We start from the raw sequence: 16108 nt of genomic DNA, 5'->3' as shown, positions 1-16108 counted from the left end.
CAAAAGAAACCAGGAACAAAATGAAAAGACAACCTACCAACTGGAAGAAAATATTTGAAAATCATATATCCAACAAGGAGTTAATCTCCAAAATATATATATAAAAAACTCACACAACTCAACAACAAAAAACCAAACAACCTGATCAAAAAATGGGCACAGGATATGAACAGACATTTTTTCCAAAGAAGATATACATATGGCAAAAGGGCACATGAAAAGATGTTGAACATCACTAAGCATCAGGGAAATGCAAATCAAAACTACTCTAAGATATCACCTCACAGCCGTTAGGATGGCTATAATCACTAAGACAAAAAATAACAAATGTTGGAGAGGATGTGGAGAAAAGGGAACTCTCATACACTGCTGGCGGGAATGTAAACTGGTGTGGCCACTATGGAAAACAGTATGGAGATTTCTCAAAAAATTAAAAACAGAAATACCATGTTACCTAGCTATCCCACTACCAGGTATTTATCCAAAGAACTTGAAATCAACAATTCAAAGACTTATGCACCCCTATGTTCACTGCAGCATTACTCACAATAGCCAAGAAGTGGAAGCAACCCAAGTGCCCACTGACTGATGACTGGATAAAGAAGATGTTATACACACACACACACACACACACACACACACACACACACACACACAGAGGAATATTACTCAATCATCAAAAAAGACAAAATTGTCCCATTCACAACAACATAGATGGACCTTGAGGGTATTACGTTAAGTGAAATAAGCCAGACAGAGAAAGACAAACACTCATTCACTCATTCAATCATTCATATGATTTCACTCATATGTGGAAGATAAACACATGGACAAAGATAACAGTTTAGTGGTTACCAGACAGGAAGGGGGTTTAGGGGTGGTCATAAGGGGTAAAGGGGCACATTTATATGGTGACTGACAAATAATAACGTATCACTGAAATTTCGCAATGTTATAAACTATGATCACCTCAATAAAATTTTTAAAAAAGTCTCTCTAATCACATAAAATACCATTAAGAGAAGATAACCTAATTTCAAGTACAAAATACTACCTCCAACAACGATGTTCACCATTTCTTCTACAATGCTCTGTACAATGTCTTGTGGCTTTTCCTCACAGTCATGGTTTTCTCCATCATACAAGATATCATTTTTAGATAATGCTTGAAAAAAGAAAAATTCAAGAAAACATTATTTTAATTTTTTGGAAACTTCTACTGAACACTGATAATGAAAAACTTTCCTAAGAACATTAAGAATAAAAGAAAAAAAATCAGACAGATATCTGAAACTAGATGAAAGTGTATGTTAAACTTTCCAACTTATAACCAAATCAAATTTAAAAATATTTTATAAATTTAAGTCAATTTTAATGATTCGTTTGACAAGCTATTAAATGATTATCCAACTTAAGGGAATTTTCTAGATTATTCCTTTAAGAACCAAAATTTTTAAAAGTATTTTGAATGAAACGTTTCTAACATGTCCCACATACTTATCAAATAATATATTAAATTTAATTAAAGCTTGTTTTGACTCATTAGGCTCATCAATAGCAAGCTCATTATTCTGCTCTAATATAGTAAGTTCCTTGAAGAAGTAGAGATAGGGCCATCTGGGCCTCCACCAGTGCCTTCTAGCCCTTCCTTACTATTTCTTCCCCAATTTAACTTTAATCAAAAACACATATAACTGCCAATCAGAACTTCCAAACAGCATAAGAGAAAGTGATAAAACTTGACATTCCAGTTAGCTTGTATAAACTACTGCACTATTTTTATCTATTTATTTTTATCTTTTATCCTATCTTTTATAGGATTCCCACCAGATTTTTTGAAATGCTGAAAATGTCTCAGGAAGGCTCAATTAGCACTTTATGATGCTTTGGGATCCAGGACCCTGTTCTAGGAGCCACTTCCCTCCACCAAATGGCATCAGACTGCATATTAGCTGATAGTGCTGCTGTCTACACCCCTGCCCGACTCACACTTCTATAAAGGATCGATATTTCTAATTCTGGTTTCCAGAAGCATGCCCTCCCTATTGTTCACTGCCCCTAATCTATTGTTTGCTGCATTCTACATAATATTGAATGCCACAAGGGGAAATCTGATAAATAAGCATGTCAAATTAGTAACCTTATTTTATTTTAAAAAAATCCAAATACAGCAGCATTTAGACTCTTCTGTGGAGTAAAAACATATAAATTCCTTGACAGATAATTTTTCCACCATTCTTAAGCTTTGTATTTCTGTGCTCTAGTTGGCTAAAATTACCTAGAATCTGAAAATCAGAGGATCAACATACTATACAGTCACTAAAATGTGCACAAAATGATTAGTGCACCAAGAATCAATTAGAGATTATCTAACAGAAATGGATCAGAGTAACAGTGAATAATATTTATTACACATAGGAGATGAGTAGAGAAGTTAACTATTATATCCAAAGTTACATAGCTAGTAAGTGACAGAGATGTGGTTCAAAGCAGGTAATCTAACTCCGGAGCATGAACTCTTAACCAATGGGTCTCAGGAAGAATTTTCATTTATATCAGCTGTTGGGAGAAAAACAACATTTAAAGCCAAAATAATCATGACTATGCCATAGGGAATTATGTCTTATTTATAATTCTGTATCCTATAAGGTACCTACAGTGGTACCTCATACACAGCAGATGCTTCCATTCCTTGGGTCTCATGTCATGTTTGTTTCTTCTGTCAGAAAATTTCCTAAACTTTCTAGATAACCAATTCCTACTCCTATTTATCAAGATTCAAGTAAAACACTGCTTTCTTTACAAAGGTATTCCCTAACTGTCCTTGGCAGAATCACCTTATGCATGCCACTTTAAAAATATTTATCACATTGCATCTCATTTATACACGCCTGACCATCGGGGCAGACCATGAGCACCCTAAGAGCAATGGCTGTATCTCTATCTACTTTTTAACCCCAAGTCCTAGCACAAAAGTACCGAGGTCACAGTATGCTAAACAAATGTTTGCTGAAGGCACGGATGAAGGAACATACAAAGTCCCAGCTTTATTAGAGATTAGCCCTTTGAGCCAGTCCCTTTAAGCTCACAGTAAAAGCAGGGGAAATTCTGGCAACACCAGGCTAGAAAAATATAAATCATATAAGCAGTACAGATTTACTATCAACTTGATTACTGTGAATGATGGGTTTATCAAAATTATCCTTTTTAAAATAAATAGTAAAGTACTATTAAAAATAGTAAAACAGTGGGGCCGGCCCGGTGGCGCAGCGGTTAAATTCACACATTCCACTTCTCGGTGGCCCGGGGTTCGCCGGTTCGGATCCTGGGTGCGGACATGGCACTACTTGGCACGCCATGCTGTGGTAGGTGTCCCACATATAAAGTAGAGGAAGACGGGCATGGATGTTAGCTCAGGGCCAGGCTTCCTCAGCAAAAAGAGGAGGACTGGCAGTAGTTAGCTCAGGGCTAATCTTCCTCAAAAAAAAAATTAAAGTGAAGTAAATTAAACTTAAAAAAAGAAAACAGAAATAGTAAAACAGCATCTATTCGTGCCACTGCTGATGTTCATGCCACTATTAACTTATGGAAAAGATGTGTTACAAAAAGAAAAATCAAGAGCTGAAAATATATTATTCAAGTCTTTCCTCAAAGTGAAGTAAAAACGGAGAATTCAGATGAATTGTAACTAAGCCCTAACCATACTCATTCTTCACAACCATACTGGATAGGCAAGAGAATTTCCATCATCTTTTGACACCAAGCTAAGGAAAAACAAAGGGAACAGCCAAATTCCCTGGTAGTTTTATAGAATGGCTAAAGTCGAGAATAATGTCTGAGGGGAGAAACAACTTCATGTGATTATTTTTACAGAAACAGATTTGTAAAATAAATGTGTGTAATTTAATTTCTGTAACCTTGTAAATTTTTTCTTATAAGTCGATTTACTTATGAAAAAATACTGGCAGAGAACATCTCAATTTTAGTGATTCATACACATCGGGATATAAAAATAAATGAAATTATTTTTTATGTCAGGTGGTTACTCAAAAGATTTTTTTATATTTAATTTCAGTACTTTTTTACCATAATATTTTCTGAATAATATAATGATTTCCTAAAATTTTTAGTCACTTTCCAGAAAACCTTACCAAATAAATAGGTCTTGTTTGCCATGAAACTAACTTTAAGAAAACTGAAGTTCCTATATAACATGCTAACAGACATTTATGATCCTCTTTAGTAACACATATCTCCTCCAAAGTAAGTCCATAAATCACACTGCTCATGAGAGACTAGCGAATGCATAGCATCGTTAATAGATGTTTTGTGGTTTCAAGTGAAATTAACTTCACCAGCTAGGATGGAAATAGTCCACAATTACCACAATGTGTCTGCTATCTACTAAGCAGTATTACCCTTTCCACATTTCTTTATCAAAAAACTCATTCCTACACTGTTCTCTTAACATACACACACACAATGCCCCCGACAATCCCTTCTTAAAAAGATTACTTTCAGCTGCAGTTGCCTGATCAGCTTCAGTCTGTTCATTTTCTGCACTGGAAATATCAGATCCATTTTCAGGCTCTGTGTCATCCTGAAGGCTTTTATCCACATCATTTGTATGGGAATCAAGGTCCCCTTCATGATCTTGGGATATATGATCAACAGTCTGAGGTGGCAAGTATCTAAGTTGAGGTGATTCAGGCTCATGATGGCTTACTGGAGACTGCAACAGATGATGATGCTGCCGATGCCTTTCTTTTTCCATTTGTTTGGCTTCCTGCAACTGGAAAGAAATAGAGTAATTTCCAGTATTAGTAAAATAAGTTGTTTAAAATTTGGAAGAGCAATGTTATGCTCAACTATAAACCCCTTATAAAAAGTGCCACCTTGTCTCTAGGCCTAGAAATTGTAGTCCATCAGAAACAAAGAACATAAAATATACTAAAAACAAGATGGAAACTGGTATACAAGAACACAGATGAAAGTCTTTATGTATCCTCTCTTCATTATTCTTGGTGTTTGAATGATGTGAATGTATTACCAAAACAATAAAAAAAACCACTAAAATAATTTTTAATAGCCTCAGGGTAATAATTGGATCGTTGCCAGTAGTGGATTTACCTAAAATCAAATAAAAGTTTTACTAAGAGAGAAAAGAAGTGGATGGGAGAATAAAATACACACACACACACACACACACATATACTGATTTTTACTTATCCATAGAGAAACAAAGGCTAGAAGATACACAAGAAAACTAGTAATAATGGATACCTACTGGAGGCGGAGGTTAGAAAGTGACCAAATTGGAAACAGGAGTGAGAAGGAACTTTTCAGTGTATACTTCTCTGTAACATGTTCTTACAACACCTTGTCAAATGTCTTTTAATTAAAAAATAATAAAACTACATTTAATAAATAAAATTGCAAAGAGTATTTAAATGCCTCTGCCCAGTCATTTAATAAGATTGAAAAAATTAAATCTACAAATGTTCAAGTTTTGTTTTAGGAAATCTGTCATTATTATGTATATAATACTACCTATAAAACTGGCTCACTTATAAGATGCTAAAAATAGTAACAATCAGGATCATAGGGTTTCATTTTTTAGCACTTTATTGCTTTTAGACACATTTTTCATTCTCATGACCTAGTAAGAATGATTCTCACAGAATTAATATCCACAAAGATAAATATCTTACAATGTTAAACATGAACATTTCATATTCACTAATATTATTGCAGGTTATGTGGAAATGCCAGAACTAATTATATGAATTTATAAAACAAATTTGAACTAAAAGATTTTAATGCCCAAAAGGTAGGAAGAGCCTTATAACCCACATGGTCTGAATCCCTTATTTTTTTTTTTTTTTTTAAAGATTTTATTTTTTTCCTTTTTCTCCCCAAAGCCCCCAGGTACATAGTTGTATATTCTTCGTTGTGGGTCCTTCTAGTTGTGGCGTGTGGGACGCTGCCTCAGCGTGGTTTGATGAGCAGTGCCATGTCCGCGCCCAGGATTCGAACCAACAAAACACTGGGCCACCTGCAGTGGAGCGCGTGAACTTAACCACTCGGCCACGGGGCCAGCCCCCAAATCCCTTATTTTAAAGATAAAGACGTTGATGGGCATGACCAGTTGCACAGTTGGAATCAGAACAGAATTCTCAGATCAATACTTAATAACCCATTCATGAGAAAGTCAACCTCCAAATTAAAGTGAGAAGCCTGTGACATGCAATCCAATCTTAGGCTCAGCCTAACTACAGCTAATCCGCACCATGATTTAGTGGGGCAAGCATGTGCTTTGCAATTACAGACAAGGATTATATCAAATTCTAGCTTTTTCTACTTATTCCAGAGTTATAGAAACTCCAGAAATATCCTTGAGGAAAAAAACGGAAATGTTATTGCATAAAAATAGGCCTTTAAACATTTTATACACACTTCCATACTTTCTAGAATAGGGTTTCTCAACATTAGTACTATTGACATTTTAGATTGGATAGTTCTTTGTTCTGGGGGGCTGTCCTCTGTACTGGGCACAGCGTGTTCAGCAACATCCTTATCCTCTACCCATTATACGCCAGTAACAGCCTCCCCACCTGAGTCATGACAATCCAAAGTGTCTCAAATCTGGCTTCAACCTCCCATGGTTCATCTCCAGTTGAGAACCATGGTTCAAAAGAAATTTAGCATTTTCTCTTTTGAAGTAATTTTAGAACTGAGCATTTTGTAGAGAGTTTTATGGGGGAGGGGGAGAGGACTATCAGTAGCACATATAAATGAATTAGACTAATACCTTAGAATATTTTAGTAAATGTGGAAGTTAAATCAGTCTGCTCCCCTTCTAATTTCCTTTCTCTCCCCTTCCTACTTTTCAATAATTATCGAGAGCACAGAACTAAATATCCTTCATGACACAAAACATGTTCACAGCCTTTATCACAATTCAGTTACACACTTATTTGTGTGATTACCCCCCCTCTATGTCCAGTTTGTAAGATCTTTGAAGGCAGTGATCAAGTTAGTTTGCCCAGCACCATATAACTGAGGTCTAGAATGGTGACAGGACTAGATAAGCAATGTACTTAAATCTTGTTGAACAAGTCAAACAAATGTAACTTATATTTCTGCCACTAAAAAGCGATAAAATAAACCTTGTTGAACATGTCAAACCAATAAAACTTATATTTCTGCCATAAAATTATTTTCATTCATTTCTTTAAAAAGCCAAGTGGTTAAGTTCGCACGCTCTGCTTCAGCAGCCCAGGGTTTCACCAGTTTGAATCTTGGGCGCGGACATGGCACTGCTCATCAAGCCATGCTGAGGCAGCATCCCACACGCCACAACTAGAAGGACCCACAACTAAAACACTGGGGGGCTTTGGGAGAAAAAAATTTTTTTAAAAATATTTAAAAAAACAACCTATTATTTGTGGTTGCAAAATATCAGAAGTAATCCAATGTCAATACACAGAAGAGTGAAGGAATAGAGTACAGTACATCCTAGAGTACTATGCATCTGTAAAAAAGAATGAAGAAGATCTCTAAGGACTGATCTTGAATGCTTTCCAGGTCATAATACTAAGTAGAAAGAGCAAAGTACAAAAGAGCCTTATAGTATGCAGGTAGCCAACCTTTAAGATGGCCACCAATGATCTCTACCTCTTGATTTTCACTTCTTTGTAGACTTCTCTCCCACATTGTTCCAGGGATGGTCTGGGTGGCAACTTCTAGACATTGCAGCTTCTGTCTTACTGCCCTCTCTCTCAGATCATCTACCCTCGCGGAAGACAGCTTCCATGTCATTAGCAGCCCTATGAGACCCACGTGGTAAAAAAAACCTCAAGCCTTTCTGGCCAATAGTCAGTGAAGAACAGAGGTCTTTCACTAACAGCCAAAGGAGTGAGCCTAGAAGTGCATCCTCTAGCCCAATAAAGCCTTTAAATGACTGCAGCCCCAGTTGCCATCACGATCCATGTAGTCAACTGCAACCTCATCCAAAACCCAAGCCCAACCACCTAGCTAAGCCACTCTTGGATTCTGGACCCTCAGAAACGGTGAGAGATAAGCAGCTGAAGTTTCGGGTATTTGTAACACAGTGATAGAGAACTAATATAGTATGCTACCTTTCATCTAAGAAAGAAGATACATGAAACTATACATGTATCTGCTTATTTATGCTAAAGAAATGCAGGAAGGATAAACTAGAAACAAATGAGATTAGCTACACTGAAGGGATGTAAAGAAGGGAGGAAGAGGAATGGAGTGGTAGGAACAGGAGGGAACAGTACTCCTCTTGAGCATAACTTTTGTGTAGCTCTGACTCTTACAGCATATTCATGGTTAACATATTCAAAAAATAAATAAGCAATTAAAACTAACAAGGATGTCAGGGGTACTGAAATAGAAAAAAGACAGCGATAAGTGAACCTAATTCTATTATAAAGGAATAACATTCCTTTATAACAAATGTGGAAAAGAAAAGAACTAACCTAAGTAACTTCGGAAAACAATATTTTGAATGGATACTATAAGGCTAAAGACAAAAAGAACCAAATATAAATGCTGTAATCTACTTAGCAAATTTGCTTCTCACAGTGGTATGGGTTAGCAATTCTAAAACTATCTTAGGTGCATAATAGGAGTGAACAAATAACATGTGATAGAAAACGAAAGCTTTATTTCTCACTGTTTAGAGAGAGGAAGTTACAAATTAAAAAGGGAGAAGGCAGAAATGAATCTTGTGATGTTGGATTAGAATCAGAAGTATGAGTATGAACACAGTTTTTTAACATATACAGATAGATAGTCACATGCAGGTGTAGGGGGGCAGGGGGTGAGGAGATGGGGTGAGTATACAGATATGTATTTCCTAGTTCTATCTGCTGAGAGGGCCTAGAAATAATAACACCCCAGCAGCAAGGAACACCCCTAGCACTCAGATTTTGGTTTCTAATCATCATTCTCCAATTGAAGAAGCCAGGCTCCCTGTTGAAGTGGTTGATTCCAGGGCTGAAGCAGAGACAATTCAAAGAGAGCCTGGAACATCCTAAGAGTCCAGAAAGTAAGAAGGTGCCCAAAAATGGATGAGAGTTTGTCCAAAGGACATAAGGTCAAAGTTGAAATAATTTGGGCAACAAAATAAATAATGATAGTATTGGATTATAACTCACAGAATAAAATAAATATCTATGAATACAGACTGATATACATAAAAAACTAAATAAATAGGAAAGAAGGAGAATAATTCCAGTTAATAAACAGAGAAGAGAGAAACAGAAAATCACCAATAGGAGAACACCACAATAATTGTTGCCAACAAGATCCACTGATGGATACTTAAATTGGGGGGATGGGAGGAATATGAGGAGGAAATGGGATATTTGCATAGTTTTAAAGTATTTCTCCCTAGATATCTATTAACTGCAAAAGAATAACTAGTAACTTTAGAATGGAGGAACCTGGCAGATACAACATTAACCAAGTAATCAAGGTCAACATCACTGGTAATAAGACACATCAACATCATGAATTCCTGATATCATGCACTGAAAAGAACACCATTGCTTTAGAGGTATTCTAGCATAAAAATGGACAACCTCATTCTAATCATGAGACAAGATTAGACAACGCAAATTGAGGGACATTCAACAAAATAACTGATTAGTACCATTCAAAAGCGTCAAAGTGATGAAAGATAAGACTGACAAACTGTCACAAAGTGGAGAAGACTAAGACATAACAACAACGCACATTAAATGCAACGTGGGATTCTGGATCAGATTCTGAAATGGAAAAAGGACAATAGTGGGAAAATTGGTGAAATTCAAGTAAGGTTTGTAGTTTACTTAATAGTATCGTACCAATGTTAATTCCTGCTGCTGATCATTGTAGTATGGTTATGTGAGATCCTGGCATTAAGGAAAGTAGGGTGAAGGGGATCTCTCTGTAATATTTTTGTAACTTTTCTGTTAAGTTTAAAATCAGTTCAAAATAAAAAGTTAGAAGATGGTTTTTAATTATGAAGACCTAGACAATTAAAAAGTAAATAAATAAATGATTCTCTAGCTGCTAATCTCTTGCTGAAAAGAAAAATTTCATCAATATAGAAATGTATACTTATTTTTTAAAGGCTCAATGAATAAATAATTTTATATCAGAATAGATCAAATTAGGTAATTTCATATCTACATTACACTCATCTACTGAGCTTCAGTGATTTAAAAATACCAATTCATAAACACTTTCATGAGGAAGACGGCAATCAATATCTTTCACATTCTATTTGTGAACTAAAAAGAAAATTTTGTCCACAGTCAAACAAATCAGTAAACCTCAAAACAAAACAAAATACAAACACAGTATCACAGATCTCCAGTAAGTAGAACTATAAATGAAAGACATTCTTCTCTACAGGCACAAAGATTTCACTGTGATTTCCGTACCCTCTCTTCTATATGTGATGCCTGTGGTGGTCTACACAATCTCTCTTTCCTTAATACTTACTGCTTGGTTTTCCATGCGCGCAAAGATAACATTTAGCATCTGAGTAAGAGTAGCTTTGGCTGTTGTCTGATTGATGAGATTTTTGCTTGCTAGATAGATATTGTAACATGTTCTCACAGCTTGCAGTACAGTTCCTTCATGAATCTCTATGTGTTGAGATGTTACTGCAGTAAGTAAAGCCTTTAAAAAAGAAAAAAAAGACAAAGTCAAAGCAATTTTCTGCATCCAGAGTTTCAGCACAAAATTATATTGAGTATTTTTATATTAGAATTAAAACTTTCAGATACCATTACCACTTTCTGGGAGCGTACATAGAATTTCTACCTGTCTTGAATATATCATCAACTGTTACAGTATTTTGTTTTCCTCATTCTGGCAGTGGTTTCCACATTATCCTCCCAATGCCATAACATTAGAAGACCGTTTAACTAATTTGTTTCAACACATTTCATTTTAATAGAAATATTATTTAATATAGTTTATGGGCCAGCCCCAAGGCGTAGTGGTTAAGTTTGCTGTGCTCCACTTCAGCAGCCCAGGGTTTGTGGGTTCGGATCCCAGGCATGGACCTATACCACTCGTCAGCCATGCTGGGGCAACAACCCACATACAACAAAGAGGAAGACTGGCACAGATGTTAGCTCAGGGTTAATCTTCCGCAAACAAGAAAAATGTTTTTAAAAAAGAGGAGGATTGGCAATGGATGTTAGCTCAAGGCGAATCTTCCTCAGCACCAGCACCAACAAAAAAATGCACAGCATTGAAACTCTGTCACAGGAGAGCACAGATACGCCTCATATATCTGTTGAACTGGATTGTCAAATTTGGAGGATATACATCATATCTTACTTCCAAACTTTTCTGAGATCTTTTTTATAGACTGGACTCAATAAATATGCTGTTGTTACTGTTGAAGATGTTTACAAATGTTTTAGATGAAGAATTTAAAATAATCCTAAGGTGAATCCTCCAATAAAGTGAACAACTTGATGTGAATTTTCATACATTAGGTTACTAGCAATTTCTCAAAAGCAAGGACTCATAGCTTTTGTCCTTTTTATGTTGTACAATCCTAAGCAGAGTCAATGCCAAGTACAGGCTAAAAAAAACCATGAATTATATGAAACTGCAAATGATAGGCCCAAACAATTGGTCATTTTTTAAGAATAAAGATATCATAAGACTTGTGAAGTAAATACAGCTATAAAATTGAAAAGCTCAGAAAGGGCTATTTCTACACACAAAGGAACACTTTATACACATAAACAATTTCAAAAGTACTACTAGTATGTGAAAATTTTACTGATATATAAACATACCACTACTATCATTAGCAGTAACATTAACAACTCTACGACAGGCTAAAAACACAACTGAGTGCTTTTTCTTTAAGGAGTTTAACCATCCAGGTACACTAGCAAAACCCATGACAGGGTTTACATGAGCAAGTTCAGCAGATGAACAGGTGTAAAGGAATTAGAAAAGCTGGTTCACAAGGAGTTCACATGGTGAAGCGTGGGTCGAGAGGGCAGACTAGAAGCGGTCCAATAGTACAGAAGAAACTAGAGGGGTCACAGACCTTTCACACGGCAACCTAAAGCTCAAAAGACAAAATATGTATGGTAAACAGGCCAGAAACTGAAAAACTCTGGAAGACTCTGGGAGCCCAAGCTAAACTGGGACCTTCAAAATAAGAGACTTAGAAATACAGTCGTCTTCTAACAAACTCTTGGCATTCAACAATGAAATCTCCTGATATGGCTCTAAAAAGCACTCATGTGACCTCTATTATAGCTGGAAAGCATATAAAATGACCTCTCCAAATATTTTCAAGGTAAAAGCTTCTGATTTTAAAAAATACAGATTATAAACTACAAATTCACTCTATATACTTAAGTACCTTTATTATTTGCAACTGAACTCCTTCATCTGTTTGAGGACCTTGGAAACAGCCACAAATTGTTTCAATAATTCTATCAATTAATTTTTTGCCTGGCGTTGTACTATCTGGAGCATTGCCAGTCAAGTGCCCATAAGCAATAAGTTTCTGAAACGGAAAAAGAAAATAAAGATTCTAATTAAGCTAACTAATATATATATATACCAATTAAATATTCATTAAAATTACAATATACAATTGACTATATACTAAACTTTTTACATAAAAATATTAAGGTATAATCAAAGCCACAGCTATACCAACTTTTCCTGAAGAAAGCTTTATTAGCTAGAAACATGAAACTATTTACACTTGTAACAACCACAAAAACAGAACAACCACTAGAACAAAACCATCAGGCAACACTTTGAGAAGGCCAGGCCTCTGACCTTGTCTTTGATGAGTTAGAATAGCTTACTACTTTCTATGTAAACATTATTGACACTGCTTTTGTGAAACACATTTAAATGACCCAAAATCTCTTTCCAAATTAGGTCTGTGAATATGCAAAACATCCAGTTTCAATACACTGGCTGAAATAAGTCACAGATTTGTTCATTCATCATTACTATTATAGCCCTGAAAGGAAGGCCTTAGAGATTATAATTCTAATTTGTCAGGGAAAACGTCACACATCAAATGAACTTATCCTTAACCAAATCATATGAATATGATATGACAGGGATATGATATGGATATGGTCTTTTCCTAGCCATTGAATTATTAGTTAAATAGGTATAATTCCCAAAGAGTGAGAACACCTAGATAGAGAAGGACACCTCTATCTGGACCTTTGACTTACAAACATCTAAGAGGATTGTGTGTGTATGTATGTATGTGTGTGTGTGTGTGTGTGTGTGTGTGTGTGTGTGTGTGTGTGTGTATGTAAGTAAAACAGAGTGAAAGATGTGAGGAAATTTCTGACATAAATGAAGGTCAGAGCTAAAGTCCAGCAGTGATGATAGATATTAAGCTGTCAGTATTAACCTATTTCTCTATATAAAACAGCAGACATTAAGTAAAATCATTTACATAATGATATCTGTAAAGTCAGCAGTAGGTTAAAAGTATTATCGTTCTTGAATTTCACTGATGTGAAAAAGACCAAATCAACTTTCATTATTAATAACCTTAAAGATTTTGTGTCTCACTATGCTAATGATTTTTGTTATCATTAAATTAGAAATATCTTTTTGCAATAATTATTGTCTCTCTTGGATATAAGCAACCATTTGCTTTCTTATCACAAAAAGAATATTCAAGACTTTCATGGAAAATATCTGAATTATCAATTTTGAGTAATGTTTTAGAAATGCATTCAAATTAGATGGTTTTTAAAGAATGCTATTTTATACATACCTGTAAACAATCTAGAGATGTACTAACTATGCGGGGACATTTGGACTGGCATGCCAATTCAAAGGGTAGGAAGTACTTGTCTGCTTCTATAAAATTGGTCTTTGATTTCACTGGTGGAAGGGTGCTTGATCCAGCTTTTGCTTCTCCAGGAGGAGGACTAAAAGAAAGAGTCTAATTAGAATATCACATTTATTATACTGATGACGAACTCATATGAAAACAGAGAATTTCTGTCCTAAAAGGAACATTGCTATGCCAGTCTTCATCTTTCCATATCTCATGAGGAAACCAAAGCCCAGAGAAGTTAAGTGATTTGCTACACGTCAAAAGCCAGTGCCTAGAGCTGCAACTAAATGCAAGACATAGGATTTTTCTCTAATATTCTTTCCAAAGATTTTAGGTGTTTCTATTACAGAAATATTTTACTGCCACTTAAATTTCGTATCATAATACCTTAAAAAGCAATGGGCTTTCCACTTGTCCTTAAGTCAAACTGCACTTTTGAGTTCATACTGTCCTAAAGATGTTAACACTATCAAAGAAACCTAGTAATCTTACCAAGTAGGAATCAAAGTCCTTAAGCAAAGACTTTAAAGCATATCTTATGGTATTTCAGAAATATCCTTATATACTTATTTAGGAGATGTTTTTGTATTTAAGTATGCTTACAATTATATTTCTTAAAAACAATTTTTTATTATCAAGATCACATGCAGAAAATTTGCCACACTAAAATATACAGATGACTGTATTATTATTTTGGTCAAGACTGACAAGTTTGCAAATTATTTTTATTAAAGAAAAGAAATCCCACAAACCTCTGTTTTTCAGTTTCCGCTTTTATTTCCTCTGGGGGGAAAAAAGAAGCATACATTAGAAAACTTGACAACAGAAAATCATTAAGTAATTTGATTATAGGTTTTAAAAACTAGTTTGTAACTTCTATAAGAAGTTGGAAGGAATGCAAATTCAAAAGAAAACTAGGTACTAAAATTCTGTTTTAGTTAAATGTGTTAATTTACACAAATAACATAATTTGATAAAACTGTATGTAGAATATACATTAACAACCATAAGGATAGGCACAACTGCAGATTACTAAGACCCATAGCATTTCCTTTTCTCAAATTAGCTCTTTTTTGTCAAGTAGCAATTTACATTAACCAGAAGCATTAATATTAAGAATAGAATATTGTGTATGCTGTACTCAAGTCACAAAATATAAGGCACATATTAGATGAGGGAAAAAACAAACAATAAGGCCCCACTCTTGTGACTATCTCAAGGAGATTATCAGGCCAGGACTATAACTTTTTGACTATGTACATATGTGCTGATATTTAACCAATTTTTCTACTTATGACCATATAGGCATTGTAAACTATATATGCCGAATTTAAGTGAAATTTTCCCTTTCACTGTTTATACCTATAAGAGATGAGAAAAATTAGATAAATCCTACCTGTAAGAGAAGAGCCCTAAATTTGACACATTAGGGAATCTGGTTAATTGATTAAACCTATTTAAACTTCAGGAAAAAAGTATTCAAATATAGCATTAATAATTACTACTGCAGCCAACGGTTGTGAAGAACTTACTATGTGCCAAGCCCTATTACATTTTACATGTACTAACCTTACATGAACTGTTACACTTTACATACACTAATATATTTAAGCCTCTGAGGTCTGTACTATTATATCTTCATTTTAAAGATTAGGAAATCGAGGTACAGAAAGGTTGAATAATTGGCCCAAGGGCAGCATGGCTTGGGTGTGTGCTCATCAGATTTCACCAGGTTTCAAAACGACGTAATTTAACTCCAGGTCTCCATTTTTTAACCACTCTATAATAGAGATGTACCTACACATATTGAGCACAATGTGTTAAATTTGGGTATTATAAACAACTACTGGCCTATAAATTTAATAATAATAATTAATAACTATTACACATTGTACCTTCCATGTACCAGAGACTATATTAAGCCCTTTATAAAGTGACTTTGTCAAATCACTTTATCATAGACACACAACATAGTAGTTCATTACCTACTCTATGTCTGTACCAGGCATTTGATGTTTGGTATTTGAGTCGTTCTCTGTGCACCAAAGCTCTTTCCATTTTACCAGTGGTAGGAGTGGAAGGGGGACAGCATAAAGATATTATCTGCAGGTATTTAAGATACTACCTAACAAAATGTCTGATATTTAAGATCCACATTTTCGCTACTAAAATTGCACAGTTGATCAACACATATAATTTAAAATAATTTAAATCACTTTTAAA

At 35.0% G+C, this 16108-nt stretch overlaps 1 protein-coding gene across 2 annotated transcripts in view; it reads right to left on the bottom strand.

Annotated features, from left to right (window-relative positions):
* ARFGEF1 (ADP ribosylation factor guanine nucleotide exchange factor 1) overlaps positions 1-16108 on the bottom strand; it is a 149238-nt gene that overhangs the window by 90683 nt on the left and 42447 nt on the right. For both annotated transcript variants that reach the window (XR_011421556.1, XM_023648500.2), the window contains exons 2-7: positions 14638-14668; positions 13820-13976; positions 12422-12568; positions 10522-10701; positions 4516-4792; positions 1055-1165 (exon numbers count right to left, since the gene is read on the bottom strand). Coding sequence is in view for 1 of the 2 variants with exons in the window: in XM_023648500.2 (XP_023504268.2) it covers positions 1055-1165; positions 4516-4792; positions 10522-10701; positions 12422-12568; positions 13820-13976; positions 14638-14668 (903 nt within the window). In the remaining variant the exon portion in view is untranslated. The remainder of the gene's footprint in view (positions 1-1054; positions 1166-4515; positions 4793-10521; positions 10702-12421; positions 12569-13819; positions 13977-14637; positions 14669-16108) is intronic.

The sequence above is a fragment of the Equus caballus genome, chromosome 9 (assembly GCF_041296265.1).
Source record: "Equus caballus isolate H_3958 breed thoroughbred chromosome 9, TB-T2T, whole genome shotgun sequence".
Lineage (NCBI taxonomy): Eukaryota > Metazoa > Chordata > Mammalia > Perissodactyla > Equidae > Equus > Equus caballus.
Note: the sequence above shows the minus strand (reverse complement) of the source record. Positions and strands in the feature narration are given on the sequence as shown.